The sequence below is a fragment of the Rhinopithecus bieti genome, unplaced genomic scaffold (genome assembly GCF_001698545.2).
Source record: "Rhinopithecus bieti isolate Rb0 unplaced genomic scaffold, ASM169854v2 scaffold_31127, whole genome shotgun sequence".
Classification (NCBI taxonomy): Eukaryota; Metazoa; Chordata; class Mammalia; order Primates; family Cercopithecidae; genus Rhinopithecus; species Rhinopithecus bieti.
Genome location: NW_016813970.1, coordinates 1,663,257 through 1,682,136, shown reverse-complemented (window position 1 = coordinate 1,682,136; position 18,880 = coordinate 1,663,257). Strand labels below are relative to the sequence as shown.

The following is an 18,880-nucleotide window of genomic DNA, read 5'->3' as shown; positions in this document are numbered from 1 at the left end:
AATGGAAGGAAGAAAGGAACCCAATGGCAGACATTAAAACTGGCATTCAGGTAAAGCTTATCATGGTCCATCCATTAATTCCTGTAAGTCTGGGTCTGGAGTAGGACACAAAGCAAGGCCCTGACTGAGATCATTAACCACTATAACCATTATAATCTAGTAAAAGTTCAGTACTTCTATTCTGGCTACAGAGACAAAATCATCCCACGCAGGACACTGTGGGATGTTTCCATTTACCATTATAGAATGAAGTCAAATTTAAGTGAATGCCTTACAAATTGTTTAGAAACATAACCATAATCCCCGAGTTATTTAATCCTGGACTCTGGCTTCCCCGTATCTGGAGGAAGGCCTAGAGGCTGCTGTGAGCAGTTGAAAATCGACTCAATTCAGTATAATTGACACTTGCTTAGAGGAGGAAACACGATCATCCTTACTACTGCTAACATCCTATTAAGATTAAAAGTTAATTAGGCTGTGTTCCATAAAGTCAATTTGAGGCATTCGTCTCAATAACATTATTGTAATTATTCCTCATCAAAATGAATACCGCCTCCTACAGCACAACAATGTCCTGTTGAAACAGCAGCAAAAATCCAGCAACTCACATTACATTCTCCATCTGAGTTACGCAAGTAGGTTTATGTTTACAGAGAACTGAAAACAGGGATTCACAGACATTAACGCTTTGTTTTTAAAAAATACAAAGGCAGGTTGAGGACATCTTGTTTTATGTTTCCGAAGGCCTGGAAAATAAAAGCAAACTAGACAGCAGGACAAATTAAATGAATCTAATAACACCATTAAAAGTCAAAAAGAGAAGCACTTATTGAAGTTAACCTATTGCAAATGCTAGTTGCTAAGAATGGATACCACAAAATCTTTACAAAGTGAGCACCACAACCCATGCACCCTCCACCTCCATCCAGAACAGGACTCCAGCCACTCCCCAGAGGGCTCTGGCAAGGTCTGGAACACACAAAAAACCCAGGGGCACCAGGATACCCACTAAGGACATTTCTAGTAACAAATAATTTAAAATTTTTCTCAAGACCCAAAATTTAAACATACCAAATGAGTCCCCTTACATGAGTCGTTTTAAATATATTTAATAAAGTATAAATAAAATGTAACTGTAGAAACAAAGCAAATGTATAAACATTTATATAGCCTATAGATATTGACCTTTAGTGACTAAATTATAATGTTGTATTTAAAGTATTTTTAAATAATGCTGCTGAAGGAAAGCTAAGTTATAATCATATTTTGTGAATACTCTTCACCTTGCATCATCAGTAGCCCAATGATATGATCATATGGGTGGGGGAAGGGGGTCACAAGAGAAGGGCAGCAGGGACTGGATTAGGGAAAGTGCACCCCAGAAAAGTAGACAACTCCTATAGCGGTTAACCCAAAGGAAGCAAGTGCACAAGTGCCCTTAGCACAGTGGTTCTCCATTAGGGCCACCCAAGAAACTTTAAGTAGTCCCCAAATACCCAGGCTTTCCCCCTGCCTCCATTAAATCTAGTCTCTAGAGGTGGGACTGAGGCAACATTAGTTTTTAAAGCTTCCAGATGATTCCAATATGCAGCCAAGTTTGAGACTAGTGTCTTATCTATAAAAGGTGTCAGATGAAATGATTCTGAAGCTGAAGACAAATCCGTCCATTTCCAGGGGAAAACGAAATATTGGTAAGCAGTAACATAGCCAGTCACAAGCCAAAATTTTAAGTTGAAATTTTGCCCCTCCTGACCTAAGTGACCTTGAGGAAATCACTTGATTTCCTGGGGCCTCAATGTGTATTCCTTCTAAACATGAAGGAGTTCTACATAAATCTGTGGAAATTCCATTTAATTCTATGATTTCAACATATTAATAAAGAAATACTTCTCAGTGGGACAGTTTTGCCAGGCTAGAAAGTGTGTAGTAAATCACAGTTCAAGACTCAAATCAGGACTTTTACACACAATTTGATTCCAGGTTTACTTATTTACCCTTTTAACTTTTAAGAGCTAGACCCACCAATAAAACTGAGTAAATTCTGCATATGTCAGGTGTCTTTTCTTTCTTTTCCAAAATGTAGTTGCACAAATTCTGAATCCCAGTTAAATGGAATATGTTGATGAATTGTGGTCTGTCCAAAAACTTGCTTAACATCCTCTGAAAAGAGAAAAGACGGGTTGATTAAAACAAAGTAAATCAGGTTCTTTCTGATAAAATTTGTTATTGAATGGATATCGCTTTTTCTTACTAAAAAAAGTAATGTAATTTTAAACAGACAAACAGATTACAAACTATGGCAGAAATAAAAGAATCCTCAAGGAATCAGTTAAGAAATCAAGGTCAAAAATCCCACCAAACAAAATAAAGGGGGGTAAAATCAAGAAGTCACACATACACACAACCTAAAAGCTGTAGGAAACCCAAGTAGTAAGCTAAAACTATTATCATCTCATTTGTTTTTGTTTCAATAAATAACGATTATTTTCTAGGTATAGAGGAAAGAATTCAATCGTAGTGGCAGGAAACACATACATACACAAACACACATACCACACGATACAAGTGTTACATATAGCCTTTAACAAGTTATTTAAAAGTTTTTGGAAGATTTAGAAATCCATTAGGAAAAAATTTGACACACATATTTAACACCCCTAAGGCTGTTTCTGTGCTTGAAAAAGTCCAACAATTTATTGAGCTGCATTGAAAGACAAAGAAAATGGGGAGAAAAGCCAGCGGCAGCCCAAGTCTTTCACTTTCTGCTGCACTCTTTGGGCTTGACCCAAGACTTCTCAAATCGTTCAAACAGTCCCATTTAGATGGGTCACTGAAGGTGCTGGTCCTGCCTTAGGATCTCTTTTAGCCTCTACAGAAAAACTGTAAGAGGACTGACAGAGAAAAAAAAACCAACATGAAAACCTTACTTTTCTAAAGCTTAATGTTTTATTTTAGCCTCCTCCTCTCATTAAAAGTGTGTGTTTGGAGAGTGGACAAAATGCAAATTATTAGCATATTAATAATTTTCCTGGCTTTCACATCTTTAAATATATCTACAAAACCTCATTTTATGAGCAAACTGTCTTGATACCTTTTTTCTCTTTTGCTTCTATTTAAAACAAAAAAAGAAACAAGAAGAAAGTTATTTAGTCTTCTGAAAAGTGCCAAAACCTTTGGCATATGTGTCTATGGTATCCCCCCAAATTTCCTACTCCCACCCCATTATACCCACAGTTTTATTCCATGTTTTAAAGTTTGCGGAAATTTTAAAGCCTCACCATGAAGAGACAGTAGTGCCACCATTAGCATAAGGTTGAGTGTGTATTTGCACACAGAAGGCAGTAAAAATCAGGATTATGCTGGGCATAAATTTCATAAAATTTTATAAAAGGTGGCAGAAATCCTCAGACTGGCCCTGATGAGGACAATTAAAAGTTTTAAAGTACGAGTACTGAATTTATTCTGTCTTCTTTACTTTTAGGGAAAAAAGAGGTAAGATATAAGGAAAATGAAGTGAATCCAGAATTAGGATTTAAAGGAAAAACAAACCAAAAAAAAAGATGACCAGCGAGTCTGACCAGCGGTCAATAAAAGGAATTAAGTAGAAGAAGATTTCTAAGAAGAAATCACCAAACTAAAATTTAAATGACTTGGATTCAAATTCTACTAATAGCAGCTAAAATTTATTGGGCACTCACCATGTGCCAGGTATTGTTCTAATGGCTCTAAGTCCCTTAATATCGTAAAACATGACTTTCTTTGGTGCAAAACATATTAACCGAGATAATCTGTGGCTCCTTTCCAGGTCTAAGTGTCTGTATCTCTGCAGGAAGCAGGCCCAATAAAGTTTTAATAAAGGCTCCCATAACCTTCTAATTTAGATGAATAAATTATCTAACGAAAACAATGTTCAAATGATAAATATGTGACCGAAAGAAAAAAAAATTCACACTATAAATAAAATTTTATACTAAAAAAAAATTTTAGAGAAATAATATGCCAAAAAAAAAAACGGTTTTCTGGTTTATCTTCAGTTAACTTAAAGATTCCTTTCTGCCAAGCATTCCAGTGAAATAAAGTTTTAATGTAATAATCATAGGATAATTATCAAAAATAAGATCTTTCCCCTTCTTGATCTCTCCTTCAATCTCTGTTTCCCATAGAAAGTAACAGAAGGTATTTACTAAACAGTTGGTATATAAAGCTAAGGCACTTATTATCCATTTTTATATTTATATGGTCTAAAATTATAAATATACATAAAAGTAGGTTTAAGTTTTTCTAAAATTAGTGAACGCATGTAAAATGTGTCTCACCATAAACAACCATCTTATTTATCTATAATTAAAGTTTGCTTTTTACTACCATTTGCTGCTTACTAGAGCTCACATTTGAATCCGAAACTCTGAACGTTATAGTTTTTTGGACTATACCATAGAGTGTGTGTATCTCTACGAAATGCCTGCCTGATGTACTGAAATCTCCTCTGCAGGATAGAGTTATACATTATCCCTAAGATATCTCTCAGATCTAAAATCTGACAATCCTACAGGTCTGTAGTACCAATAATGATTTGTTTGAGAAAAGATCTCTCTATAAATCTTCTAGAGTATACTATACTAGATGTATATACTAGTATATACTTTTATATACTAGATGTATATAAAAGATCTCCATATGATGTTATCTAAATCGTTATATAGTATGCATATGTATGCACATATATTAATGTGTTTGTGCATATTTATCGCACATGTTTTATTTCCTAATTGATTATTAGCTCCTTCACAGCAAAAACCCCATTCTTCACATCTGACTCTACCACTATGGCTGGCACAGTGGTAGGCAGAGAGCAACTGCTCACTAAGTAGTTGCTGAATTTAAATGAATCAGAAAAGGTTTACAATAGATAATGTAACAGGTTAAGGACAGCGGTATTAACCCTTTGGGGCACTATAGTTTCCCTTGCTGAGAAACTATTCAACAGTCATTTCTCAACACTTCAGGGCACTGCATACAAATCATCAGTCAACATTATTTATCAAAATCCCCATGCCTGCTCCTAAAGTGATTTAAACATGTTGAGGGGCTGAAAAAACTGCATTTTAGTTAGCACTCCAGGTTTTTCTGATGCAAGCACCCAGGACCTCAGTCTGAAAGCATTATCTGGGAGTATGGAAGGGTTAGATTCATTCCTAATTTTTAACTTCTCACTGAAATGGATAAAAATTTAAAAGGAAGGAGGTAAAGAAGACTCTCCAGACCAAGCAGTGTAATACAGGAATGTGTAAACACAGATCGTGTGTAGACCTAGGTCACTCAGGGCTCCCATGCTGCACAACTCCAGTGGATGGCATTCGCTTCATGGTCCACGTGACTGGTGCCTTCTGCAACTGGGCAGGGTATCAACCACATGACCCTGAGAATGTAGGCCCATTATTAGCTTTGCGGCTGTTCCAACACGCTGGCTATTGTAGGAATGTCAGGGCTTAGCTAGCTAGCTAGCAACCTTCTAAGTAGCACAGCTTGGACGCACTGTACTAGGCCTGTGGGAAGAAGAAGGGTAGTAAAAGGTATGAGGCTATATCCAAGTCTAATACATGAGAAATAATTCAACAGCAGATTCAAACAGTACACTGTATCAGCACTAAACCACAGGGCGGCCTCATGGCAAGGAAATGGAGATTTAAGAAGAGAAGTGAGAGTGAAAAGTTTGTTGGAGCAGATAAACCATGATCTGGGCCCCGAAAGCTGTCAAGGATTTACTGAGAGGGACCTTTGAGGGAGCTTTTCAATGGAGATCAACGGTATGAAGAAAGGTTCATTTCTTTTGAAGTGAATCAAAGGTCCAGTTACAGTGCTTTGGACCAAAGCCACCTGGGATCACTGAGACATGAGAGATCCTGTTCCAGGTAGCCACAGACACTGGCATCACCTGCCAGTAGCAAACATTATTTTAAAGCCCCCAGGGCATGATGCTATGTTTATGGTGAAGAAAAGTTTGCTATGGAAAGAACAGTTGGCCATGGGACTCTGCAGGGAAAAAAAGGTCTGAAGTTGTTTACCACTTGGCACAATTTCTACAAAATTTACTTTTTACTCTCTTGACCTACCTAGCAGGATTATATACTCAAATATCATAAGATTGTCAAGCCATTCTAATTGGACAAGCCAAATGATATGCAGAAGATTAAAGGAAACCTACCAATATTTCTATTCATCTCGCAACTGATAAAGTCTTTTAAAACAAAATAATAAATCTTGTTCCTCTGGAAAACTCACACATTTTCTCCAAAAATATTTTATAGACTCCTAAGTTTCTGAATATTTCATTCTGCTCTAATGAATCATCCTGGGGCATTCATTTTCTGAAATGTTTGGTCTCTACGTTTCCCTGCAGGCTCATGAATAGAAACATCTATAAACTCAATAATCACTATGGGTTCCTTGCATTTCTCCCTCACTCTGGGAGACATTATAATACTACCTCAGGTTAATATTCTTTTCTCCTTTTAGGGGGCACTAATAGCTTTCTCACTTAACATTTGATTGTTTAAGATTCCTCTATGTCTTGTACGGCTCTAAGAGGTAAGAGAACAAGTTCCAGCTCTCATTTTATAGCTGAAAAATCAGAAATGAAAATCCAAAGCAATTTTCAAGCCCAGTTCTACTCTATACTCTGGCTCCCACATGGGCAATTCCATGAGCTTTACCATGAAAGACTCTAGGAGTCAAACTTAGAGTTGCCCTCTCACCAAAACCTTACCATTCCCTGACCATTCCAAACCTAACTTGCAATCCTGGAGAGGAAAAAAGAAACCCAAAATGTTTTAGCCTTTTTAGTTGCTTACTTGGTTCAGAATAATTCGTAACTCAGTCGTGGAAGACTTTCAGGTAAGAACCACCTTGTAGATCTATCTCAAACGTAAAAATAATTAGAAGAGGTCTCTTCTGGTTTAAACTACAAGTCTTAAACTCTTTTCCCCATGTTGAGGTCATATAGGCAAAGAAACAAAACTAAATTAGCATTAAAATGTGCATGTAGCACTAGTATATATTTCGGATATATAAAGTCATATTTTTCTGAGTTCAGCCACTCCTCCTAAAAGTAAAGCCAAATTAGAATGCTTATTTTTTAAAGTAAAGTATAATTGTTGTTATTTCAGTCTGTGCCAAACAAGCTACGTTTGGAAGGCCTGTAGTTCCCATAATATCACCAAATAATAATGACATTATTTAAAGTAAGACCTCACCAAATAAGCTCAAGGATCCTTTTATTTATGGGACTTTTCTTTCTCTACAAAAGTTTCCATCTTAAAAGTCTGCTGCATTTGTTTACATCATGAGAAGACAAAGTGGCAGTTGTTTCCTTCCTAAAGATAACCTCAAAAAATCAACCTATTTCTCCCAAGTTAGTAAGTTTCCCAGGCTACAGGGTATGGTTATAGTGAAAAGAGTTGAGACCTTTAAAAGTTGGGTCACAGATGGCATCATCTTATATACAGAAAAGTCCTAAGAAATCACTAAAAAATTATTAGAACTAATAAATAAGTCTACCAAGGTTGGAAGACAAAAATCAATACACAAATATCAACTGATTGCTGTATATTTGAAATAAGCAATCCAAAAATGAAATTTAAAAAACAACTCAGTCAGGCGCTGTGGCTCACGCCTGTAATCCCAGCATTTGGGAGGCCCAGGCGGGTGGATTATTTGAGGTCAGGAGTTTGAGACCAGCCTGGCCAACATGGTGAAACCCTGTCTCTACTAAAAATACAAAAATTAGCTGGGCATGGTGGCGGGCACCTGTAATCCCAGCTACTTGGGAGGCTGAGGCAAGAGAATTGCCTAGGCAGCAGTTGCAATGAGCCAAGATCGTGCCATTGCACTCCAGCCTAGGCAACAAGGGTGAGATGTCATCTCAAAAAAAAAAAAAAAAAAAAAAAAAACCTCAATTTACAGTAGCTTCAAAAACAATAACTCAGAAATAAATTAAATAAATGTAACAAAGTAAGTGAAAAACTGATTCTCTAAACACTACAAAACATCGCCGAAAGAAACTAAAGAAAATCTAAATAAATAGAAACACATCTCATGTTCACGGATTAAAAGACTTGATATTGTTAAGATGGCAAAACTCTCCAAAGTTAATTTTAAAACGGCAATACTCCCTAAAATGATCTATAGATTCAATGCAATCCCTATCAACATCCTAGTTGGCTTGTTTGCAAAAATTGGCAAACTGATCCAATAATCCATTATGAAAATTCAAGCGATTCAGAAGAGCCAAAACAATCTTGAAAAAGAAGAACAGATGGAGTCTCGCTCTGTTGCCCAGGCTGGAGTGCAGTGGGGCAATCTCGGTTCACTGCAACCTCTGCCTCCCGGGTTCAAGTGATTATCCTGCCTCAGCCTCCTGAGTACCTGGGATTACAGGTGCTTTTATACACCCAGCTAATTATTTATTTTTAGTGGAGGCAGGTTTTCACCGTGTTAGATCAGGCTGGCCTCGAACTCCTGACCTTGTGATCCACCCGCCTCAGCCTCCCAAAGTGATGGGATGGTGGTGGGCACCTGTAATCCCAGCTACTTGGGAGGCTGAGGCAAGAGAATTGCCTAGGCAGAGGTTGCAATGAGTCAACATCGTGCCATTGCACTCCAGCCTAGGCAACAAGGGTGAGACTTCATCTCAAAAAAAAAAAAAAAAAACTCAATTTACAGTAGCTTCAAAAACAATAACTTGGCGTGATCTACCACGCCTGGCACAAATTTGGATTTCAAACGTACTACAAAGCTAGAGTAATCAAGACTCTGTAGTACTGGTATAAGATAGACACAGAGAACAACAGAATGAAATTGAGAGTAAAAAAATTAACCCTCACATTTATAGTCAAGTGATTTCCAACAAAGGTAGCAGACAATAAGAAAAAATTGTTTCAGGGATAATATCCATATGCAAAATAATGAAGTTGGGCTCCTATCTCACCCTGTATACAAAAATTAACTCAAAATGAATCAAAGACCTAACTACAAGACTTAAAAAATAGTTTTAGAAGAAAATATAGGCATATTTTCAAGAAAATTTTAGAAAAAAAATATAGACATAATTTTTGTGATGTTGATTTAGGAAATGGTTTAGTTGACACCAAAACTACAAGCAACAGAAAAAAAATAATAAATTGTACTTCATCAAAATTTAAAACTTTATATTCTAAGGATACCATGAAGAAAGTGTTAAAACGGCCGGGCATGGTGGCTCACGTCTGTAATCCCAGCACTTTGGGAAGGCCAAGACGGGCAGATCACCTGAGGTCACGAGTTCGATACCAGCCTGGGCAACATGGCAAAACCCAGGCTCTACTAAAAATACAAAAATTAGCCAGGCGTGGTGGCACGTGCCTGTAATCCCAGCTACTCAGGAGGGTGAGGCAGGGAGAATTGCTTGAACTCATAAGGCGGAGGTTGCAGTGAGGCAAGATCACACCATTGCACTGCAGCCTGTGTGACAGAGCCACACTCTGCCTCAAAAAAAAAAAAAAAAAGAGAAAGTGTTATGATCTCATACCACTCAGAATGGCTACTAAAAAGTCAAAAAATAACAGATGCTGATGAGGTTGCGGAGAAAATGGAACGCTTACGTACTGTTGGTGGAAGTGTAAATTAGTTTAACCACTGTGGAAGACAGTGTGACAATTCCTCAAAGACCTAAAAAAAGAAATACCATTCAACCCAGTAATCTCATTACTGGGTATATACCCAAAGGCATATACATCATTCTATTATAAAGACACAAGCATGTGTACATTCATTGCAGCACTATTCACAATAGCAAAGAGGTAGAATCAACCTAAATGCCCATCAACAATAGAGTGGATAAAAAAAAAATGTGGTATATATATATCTAAGAGTACTATGCAGTCATAAAAAAAGAATGAGATCACATCCTTTGCAGGAACGTTGATGGAGCTGGAGGCTGTTATCATTAGCAAACTAATGCAGGAACAGAAAACCAAATACTACATGTTCTCACTTTAAGTGGGAGCTAAATGATGAGAAAACATGGACACAGAGGCGAACAGACACTGGGGCCTACCACAGGGTAAAGGGTGGGAGGAGGGAGAGGATCAGGAAAAATAACTAATGGGAACTAGGCTTAATATCCGAGTGATGAAATAATTTGTACAACAAACCCCTATGACACGAATTTACCTATATAATGAACCTGCACATGTACCCCTGAACTTAAAATAAAAAAGTTTTAAAAAAGAGAAAAAAGAAAAGAAAAGATAAAACAGCCTGTACACTGTGAGAAAAACTGCGCAAATCACATATCTGATAAGGAACTCTAGCATACACACAGAACTCTCACAATACAATAAAAGGACACATAATCCTATTTAAAAATGTGCAAAGGATCTGAATAGACATTTCTCCAAAGACAGCATACAAATTGCCAAGAGGCACAGGAAAAGATATTAGCCATCAGGGAGATGAAAATCAAAACCACGATGAGATACCCACTTCACCCTGCTACGATGGCTATAATCAAAAAGAGATAATAAAAAGTGTTGGTGAGGATGTGAAGGAACTGCAACCCTCAAACACTGCTGGTGGGAATATACTTAAGAAAATGGTGTGGCCACTTTGGAAAACAGTCTGGTAGTTCCTCAAAAAGTTCAACATAGAATTATGACTCAGCAATTCCACTCTCAGGTATATACTCAAGAGAAATGAAAACACATGTCCATACAAACTACGTACACGAATGTTCACAGCAATGTTATTCATAATAGCCAAGAACTGGGAACAACTCTTATGCCTGTTAACTGATTAATAAACAAAATGTGACCTATCTATATCTACAGAGTGAAATATTATCTATCAATAAAAAGGAGTAACATATGTGATACATCATGGATGAGCCTTGGAAACATTATCCTAAGTAAAAGAAGCCAATCATGAAAGCCCACATTTTATAATTCAATGTATATGAAATGTCTAGAATAGACAAATCCATATAGACAAAAAGTATATCAACAATTGCCAGGGGATGGAGGGACCGGATGGAAGGGAGTGGTGATTGCCAAGGTGTGGTGTGAGGTTTCTTGTTGGGGTGATGAAAATGTTCTACAATTGAATGTGGTGATAACTGTACAAATCTGTGAATATATTAAAAATCATTGAATTATATACTTTAAATGGGTAAATTATATCTCAAAAAAGTTTTCTTAAAAAAAAAAACACCTAGAATTGTCAGAGATCTGCCTCTTACTAATGAGTAACCCTGGGTAAATTACTTACTCTGATCCAGTTCTCTCAGTCTTAAAATGGGAATATCTATCTTAGACAGTTGTTCTGGAGCTAAGCATGACTAGTACAATGTTCTAAACATAGTAGGTGACCACCAAAATCATAAAATTCCAAAGTGTAAAATCTTAATTATAATGAAAATTATTATCTGGGCACCAAATATTTACAAATACTATTTTTTAAATGAGCACAGTGTGATTTGGAAGTATCATGGTTTTTAATTTCTCAAAAAACAATAATTTTCCCCAAATATTTAAAATCCACCCTTTCTTGAGCTCATATACTAAAATTTTGAATGAAAAGTGATCAAAACTAAGTAATTTTCTATTATGATTTCTTAAAGTATAAAATTAAGAAAGATTAAGAACCTCCACTCTTTTCTCTGAAGATCTTTCCAGACACTAGAAATAGTTTATTGGCAAATTAACTCTGCACATGCCATTAAGTGGTTAGACTGAGATTTGTTTTACAAAATTCTATGGACTCTTATTCCCTTAACCTCCACCGACAACTATAATCTGAAATCATCAAGGTCTTCACTTATGCAAATTTTAACTTTCAATGTTTTTGTTTCCAAACAGAATAACTAAATTAATGCATTTTAATTTCTAAAAGATTCACTTTTTGAAGCAGCATATCTATGAAAAGAGTCTCCCATTAAAATAAAAAAGATTCATCAAGCTATATTATTTCAAACACTAAACCATAATCTCTCTCTCTTTCTCATGGATTTTAAAAATTCCATTAATACAATAAACACAAAAGGGATGTTTGTGTTAAACATAAAAGTAACACCCCTCTTGGAGGCAAAGAGAGACTGCTGAACGACCCAGCACTTTATCTCTGAACAGTTTCATGCTTTTTCTAATGCACGCTAAATCCTCAAAGAAAGGTGTGGTTTTCCTCTAAGGGAAGTAATATTCCACCCTGCTGATATGGTTAACAATCAGCTTCTATGGCCATCATCTTTTAAGCAGGGAGCAAAAGACAAATTGTTGAATTCGTACATTAAATAACATAATGGAGTAAGTGGATGCAGACCTATCTCTACTGCCATATGCTCCAATATCAAGGTTGCCATTTCAAACCCTTTTGACAAGTGCCTTTTTACATTAATCACAGCTAAGGGTTTGAAGAGGAAAGAAGTATTCTGGCTACAATTCAGAGACGCTCAAGAAACTTCTAGGGGGAAAATGGTTGCCATTAAAACATAGTAAGTAGAGTATAAGTACTTCACATTAAAATTGAGTTCTCTATAAGCCCCTGTAAACTTATTATTACTATTATTCTGAACATGTAGGTATAGTGGTGATAGGTATCTTTCAAAAAATAAGCACACACACAGCCAAGCTGAGCCAAATATTATACTAAAGTCATATGTAGTATTGGTGTATGTAAAAATTAGGGCTAATTTAAAACCGTATTTAGGAATAGAACTAGCCTGAGTTAAGGTCATGTGGCATTCAGGAAAGAATCCTGTCCTTCTAGTGCCAGAAGTCAAAGCTGTGATTCTTATGAAACTAGTCACCTTTTCCCCTCTAGGCCTGTTTCCTCATCCATGAAAGAAAGCCATAAACTATACTCAGCCATTGTTCATTTGAAGTATGAACTATGTTCCCTTGGAGAGCTTGTTTAAAACACATTCCCAAGCCCCACACCCAAAAATTCTGAATCAGTAGATTTGAGACACAGCCAGGGAGTCCACAGTTAACCAACATTCTACACTATTACAATGAGAACCCATGGTCTGCCTCATTGATAAGAATCCCTCCTCCTCTATAATCTGACAGATCTATCAGTTCTCAAGATTTATACACTATTTAAGTCATCACAGTGACTGTGAGTCAACAACAACAACAAAATGGCTCAAGGCTGGCAGATATCTAGTGAAAGATACTAACCATCTCTGTCACACACACTAACTAAATCAACAGAGGGACCAACTGAGATGTTTCCAATTATCTGCTAGAAAAAGTATTTTCAACTGGGTAAAATAAATCATTATTAGCCTTTTATAATATCAAAAGTAGGTCAATTAAAATGGTGTTTGGAGGCATATAGCAGACTGTGGTCACTCTCCAGATGTGTAAGCTTGCTTTAATCATCTGTTGTGTGTTAATTATTGTTAACTTTCATTACCACTAGAGAATACAACTAATGTTTTAAAATTCTTAAAGCATTACAGAGTCCTAATTCACTCTCTAAATGCAAATATAATATCTATATTGTTTTTAAAAACCTATTTCCTAAGCTAGTTTCCTTAGACGGATGTTATCAAAAATTTTCTTGCAAAAGCATTAACATACATTTAACCCTACTTAAATGCTTCAAGAACAGATGTACTACAAATGTACACCCACAGTGATCCCATATTAGTATAAAACTGTTTTATTTCAATTAAAATGTCTAAGTATCCACCCCCAACATATACCTAAACTGTAATTTTCTCTGAGAACTTCCAATATGTTCTTGATTTTGTTTCCTTTATCAACCTATCAGAGCAAAAAGTGCATTGCAACTGTTGGAAGAAATCAGTCATTAGCAACAAGATTACAGCAAATTTTCCAATTTAGAAAACTGTATTTTATCTCTCTTATACCAAAAGAAGAATGGTATAATTTTCCTAGTTTTAAATGAGCAGTACAGTCAGTTTAAAATAGTCAAATTTTCCTAGGGCTCTAAGTTTTAGGATTTTCTGTTAGCTTTCTGTTCTCTACACCTTCTTTCCTATTCACAAGTTCGCGTCACCCTTCATCATGCATGCACATGAACATGCACATACACACACACACACAATGCACACACACACAGGTGCGCATGCACGCACAGGGACAGCAGCCCCCAGTCCAGTCTCTCCACATCCTGAAAGGCTTCTAAGGAACAGTAGACCTTCAGGCAGTAGTTAACTAAGCAGTGGCTTCACATGGTTATTTTGATTTACTCTCCAACTGACATTCTTCTACCTTCTCAACAGGTCTGCCTTTTTTTCTCCCCCTCTCTATTTTTAAAATGGAGTGATGAAGTAGCAAAAAGTACAATATTTCAGCCAAATGGCGATTCTTAAATTATCCCACCAACTGGAAGTGCTCTCTGATACTACTGTCTTTCAAACTTGAAGCCATTATGGTCAATCGTGCAAATCCATATTTAGCTCTTCGTAAACAGTGGATTTTTGACCCAATGAACTGGAACAGTTTCTGAACAGTCTCTAGGATCTCTGGAAAAGATACTCAGTACCCAGGCATGACACAGTTCTTATCAACACAGAGGTTATTTACTTTCAAAACTCATACTGTTCTTACTGGAAATTCTTACTCTCTATTTAGGATGTAAGCGTGTGTAAGAGAACATTTTCAGTCCCCTCTTCACCTCTCACATAATAAAATAAAATCTACTGTAGGGCAATATTTTTCTTTCATCAAAATGACACATTATTTTTGTGAAATACCAAAATCAGAACCAATATTAATAAAGAACTTTCCCCAAGTAACATTTCTTCCGATTCTTTACCACTTTACCCCCCAGCTAACTTTTCGAATATTTCATTTTCCAAGTGTCTTTACAAAGATACTAACAAATGACCTTCCTTTCCAGCAAGCTTAAAAATGATGGGTAAAGTCTGCCCTCTTCCAGTCCAATACCAGCATTCTTCTAGCTTTATATATTTAATATTAAATTTAAGTGCTTAACTTTGAAACTTCTCATTTCCATACTTTCAACTCCCATCATTTTCTGCAACCTGCATCAAAGTGACTGAGTGGGTGTTTCCACACATTTCCTAATGTCATCTAGCCTACCCATTTTCCCAAAGCACACCAATTTCATCATAGCAGGTGTTCCTGGACACGGTCTAACTTGAACTCAGAAAGGGTCCCTCCAAACAATTACATCCATGTCAGAGAATTAACTAACCGAGGACTTGCTTAGAATTAAGAATTAACTAGCTTAGAAATCACCCCGGTTCTGTGGGTTTTGTTTAGTGAGAGACACGAGAGAAAAGTTGGTGCAAATATAAGTTTGCTAAACTCCAATTTAAACAAAGTTAAATATATTTATTTTCCCACAGGACTTCTCAGAGCCTTAATAAATTAAAAGTTTTAGTCTTTATGATTCTCTCTTAGGAGAGTCCTTTTTCACATGCCACTTATTAACATAAACAAGAAACACTTCTCTATAGTAACTAAACCTGCAATATATTTCAATAACGAAGACTAAAGGACAACAGGCCACTGTAGTTTTCAATAAAGGGCAACACTGGACCAGTTTCTTTTGGACTCCATGCTAACTGGCAGAGTGGCAGTGGCAAGCGAGCCCAGGCCTCCCAATGTGGCATAGGGTGTACACTAGTTTCTTCCATTTTGGTCTTCATGTGAATCAGAACCAATTCCCTTTTAGAGGTCTCACTAGCCGGCCAACCAAACAGTTCTTTCTGTATTTTATTTTGTTTATTTATTTTTGTGACAGAATCTTGCTCTGTCACCAGGCTGGAGTACGGTGGCGTGATCTCGGCTCACCGCAACCTCTACCTCCTGGGTTCAAGTGATTCTCCTGCCTCAGCCTCCCAAGTAGCTGGGACTACAGGCACGTGCCACCATGCCCAGCTAATTTTGTATTTTAGTAGAGACAGGGTTTCACCATGTTGGCCAGGATGGTCTCGATCTCTTGACCTTGTGATCCGCTCGCCTTAGCCTCCCAAAGTGCTGGGATTACAGGTATGAGCCACCGTGCCCGGTTCTTTCTGTATTTTTAATAATTCATTAGTTACTCTACATTTACTTCATTTACAGAAAAATGTATTTTCCAGTCTGTCTCTTGTATTATATATAGGTTGTCTGATACATTTTATTTCTTCATATATCCAAAATCAAAAGGCATCCAAAAACTGATTATCATTACATTTTGAAGTCATACATAAACTATTCTACAATGAATGTTTTTAACAGCAATGCTGGAAAAGTCTTAAATAAGATATATGTCTACTAGTTCAACTGCCCCTCTATAAAAAGCAGCTTTTATCTTTAAAGGGCAGGTCACTGACCTCTGCAAGATTTGCTAAAACCTATGCAATTTTTCCCCAGGAAAAAAAAAAATGCTCATTTAGACAAAATATTACAATCATAGCCATTCACAGACTCCCTGATACTTATCTAGGCAAAGAGTTGCGAACCCTTGACTTTAAAGTTTAATTAAAAACTGCAGAACATAAACATGCACATACCATCATTACCACCAACATTTGGATAATGAAATTGGCTTACATTCACGTATTAAGGATAACTTTAAAACTGCACATAAAACATATTTCATGAAATCTTGTTCAGTGTACTGAAAAATTAATTAAAAAAAGGTCAAAGGAAGAGAGAAACATGTAATAGCATAATGCAAGAAAACATTTTGGAGTTGAACCTAAGAAATTGGTACTGTATAGAACATACTTTGAATATTCAGGGGGTCTAATTGTGACTTTCTTCAGATAAAAGTAGTATTCAAGCTCTCAGGGGGGCGCGGTCGCTCATGCCTGTAATCCTAGCACTTTGGGAGGCCAAGGCAGGTGGATTGCCTGAGCTCAGGAGTTCGAGACCAGCCTGGGCAACAACAGTGAAACCCTATCTCTACTAAAATACAAAAAATTAGCCAGGCATGGCGGCATGCGCCTGTAGTCCCAGCTACTCTGGAGGCTGAGGTAGGAGAATTGTTTGAACCCGGGAGGCGGAACTTGCAGTGAGCTGAGATCGCGCCACTGCACTACAGCCTGGGCAACAGAGCAAGACACTGTCTCCAAAAAAAAAAAAAAAGTAGCATTCAAGCTCTCTGCTACTGTGGAGCTAGGCTATTAATGTGGTCTACTGCAGTACAACAACTTAAGAAATACCAGTAAGTAGGAATAGGTAATGTCTTAAATTAGCATTATAAGATAAATCACTGGTATATATGCCAAAGAGTTCAGATCAACAGTTTCATTAAACACACCCACACATCCACACAGGTACTCTTTCTCAAAATCCACAATGGAAACGCTTTGCTCTCCCTGCAATATTAAATAAGAAATACAGTAACAGGAAAGTGTCTGAGAAACTATCACTCACAACATGTCTGTACCAAACTGCTCACACACCAGGTAAGTCCTTCCAAATCCTGACTTTCAGCTCCTCCACTCACAAAGTGGGATGACTATCAACTGGCTTCACACAGATACTGTGAAGCCTAAATAATGATCACTGACATGGTGCCTCTGGCTTTGCCCCACTCTAGTCAACTCAACAAAAATCATCTCTTCCAAGCATCATTCTGATTCTATCCCTGTCCTCCAAAGACCTTGTGGTGACTCCTAATTGCTTCTTATATGAAATAATTACTCTTGCTTAAGGGCCCGGCCCTGTCGTTGGTGCCCTGACAACCACCCTCCCAAGTACCTAGGTCTCTTAAGCTGCACCCCTCAATCAAGGGCCTCTTCTACTATGGTTCTCCTCTCTCCTCAACCTGGACACGGACCATCTCCTCAACCCCTCCCTATCGTCCTGTGATTCTCCCCTTCAGTCAGAATTCTGTTGATATAAAAAGATAAAGCTTTTCTGGGTAAAACTCACATCGTGTGCATCTCAACAAGTTATCCAGATAGATGGAACCAAGGCAACTTTCTATGTACACTGGTAACTCTAAGTCAGGTACATTATCTTCTTATTACTTTCCACCATAGTGAAATAAAATCTTAACTAACGCATTTGCCTATTGCTCTTTACTTCATGAAAAATATTAAATCCTTCTAATGTCTGATAAAGACTGAGACCACAATGGCTGACACCTGTCTGGATTATGGTGGGCTCACTCCAAAACCATGAGTATCAACACCAGAGGGAGGCAGTGTAACACAGTGAAGAACAGTCAGCCAGGATCAGATTGCTCTCCCAGCTCCACCACAGGCAACACTATGACTGTGGCCACTGACTCAACCTCCCCATGCCTATTTCCTCTTCAGAAAATGAGAATTATAATAGTATAGACCTTCTAAGCTACAATAATTAAACAATAAATTATACCAAAAGTACTTAGCCCAGAGGTTGGCATGTATTTAAAAATAAAAATGATGGTTACCTTACTTCTCTCATGAGATTACATAAAACCGCATGTCTTGGGAACAGAACAAGACCAGTAGCTACCACCTGGTCCTTCTGCCTTTCCTTTGACTCCCTTCCTCTCACCGGTGGCCTATCAGGAGCCAAGTCATACAGATTAGCTCTCAGGAATAGCCCACTGTGCATTGGCTCATGCCTGTAATCCCAGCATCTTGGGAGGCCAAGGTGGGAGGATTGCTTGAGCCCAGGAGTTTGAAGTAAGCCTGGGCAACATAGTTAAACTCATCTTTACAAAAATAAAAATAAAGTTAGCTGGACATGGTGGCGCCACCTGTAGTTCCAGCTACTCGGGACACTAAGGTGAGAGGATGGCTTGAGTCAGGGATGCTGAGGCTGCAGTGAGCCCAGATCACTCCAGCCTGGGTGACAGAGACATTGTGGGGTGGGGGAGGGAAAGGAGGGGAGGGGAGGGGAGGGGCTTCCATAGTAGGAGGTGG

The 18,880-nt window shown here is 37.6% G+C and overlaps 1 protein-coding gene across 1 annotated transcript in view; it reads right to left on the bottom strand.

Annotated features, from left to right (window-relative positions):
- Nucleotides 1-18,880, bottom strand: part of SLC25A13 (solute carrier family 25 member 13) — a 182,814-nt gene that overhangs the window by 93,322 nt on the left and 70,612 nt on the right. The window contains 2 exon segments of the mRNA XM_017849324.1: nucleotides 2,032-2,065; nucleotides 2,068-2,160. Coding sequence (XP_017704813.1) covers nucleotides 2,032-2,065; nucleotides 2,068-2,160 — 127 coding nt within the window.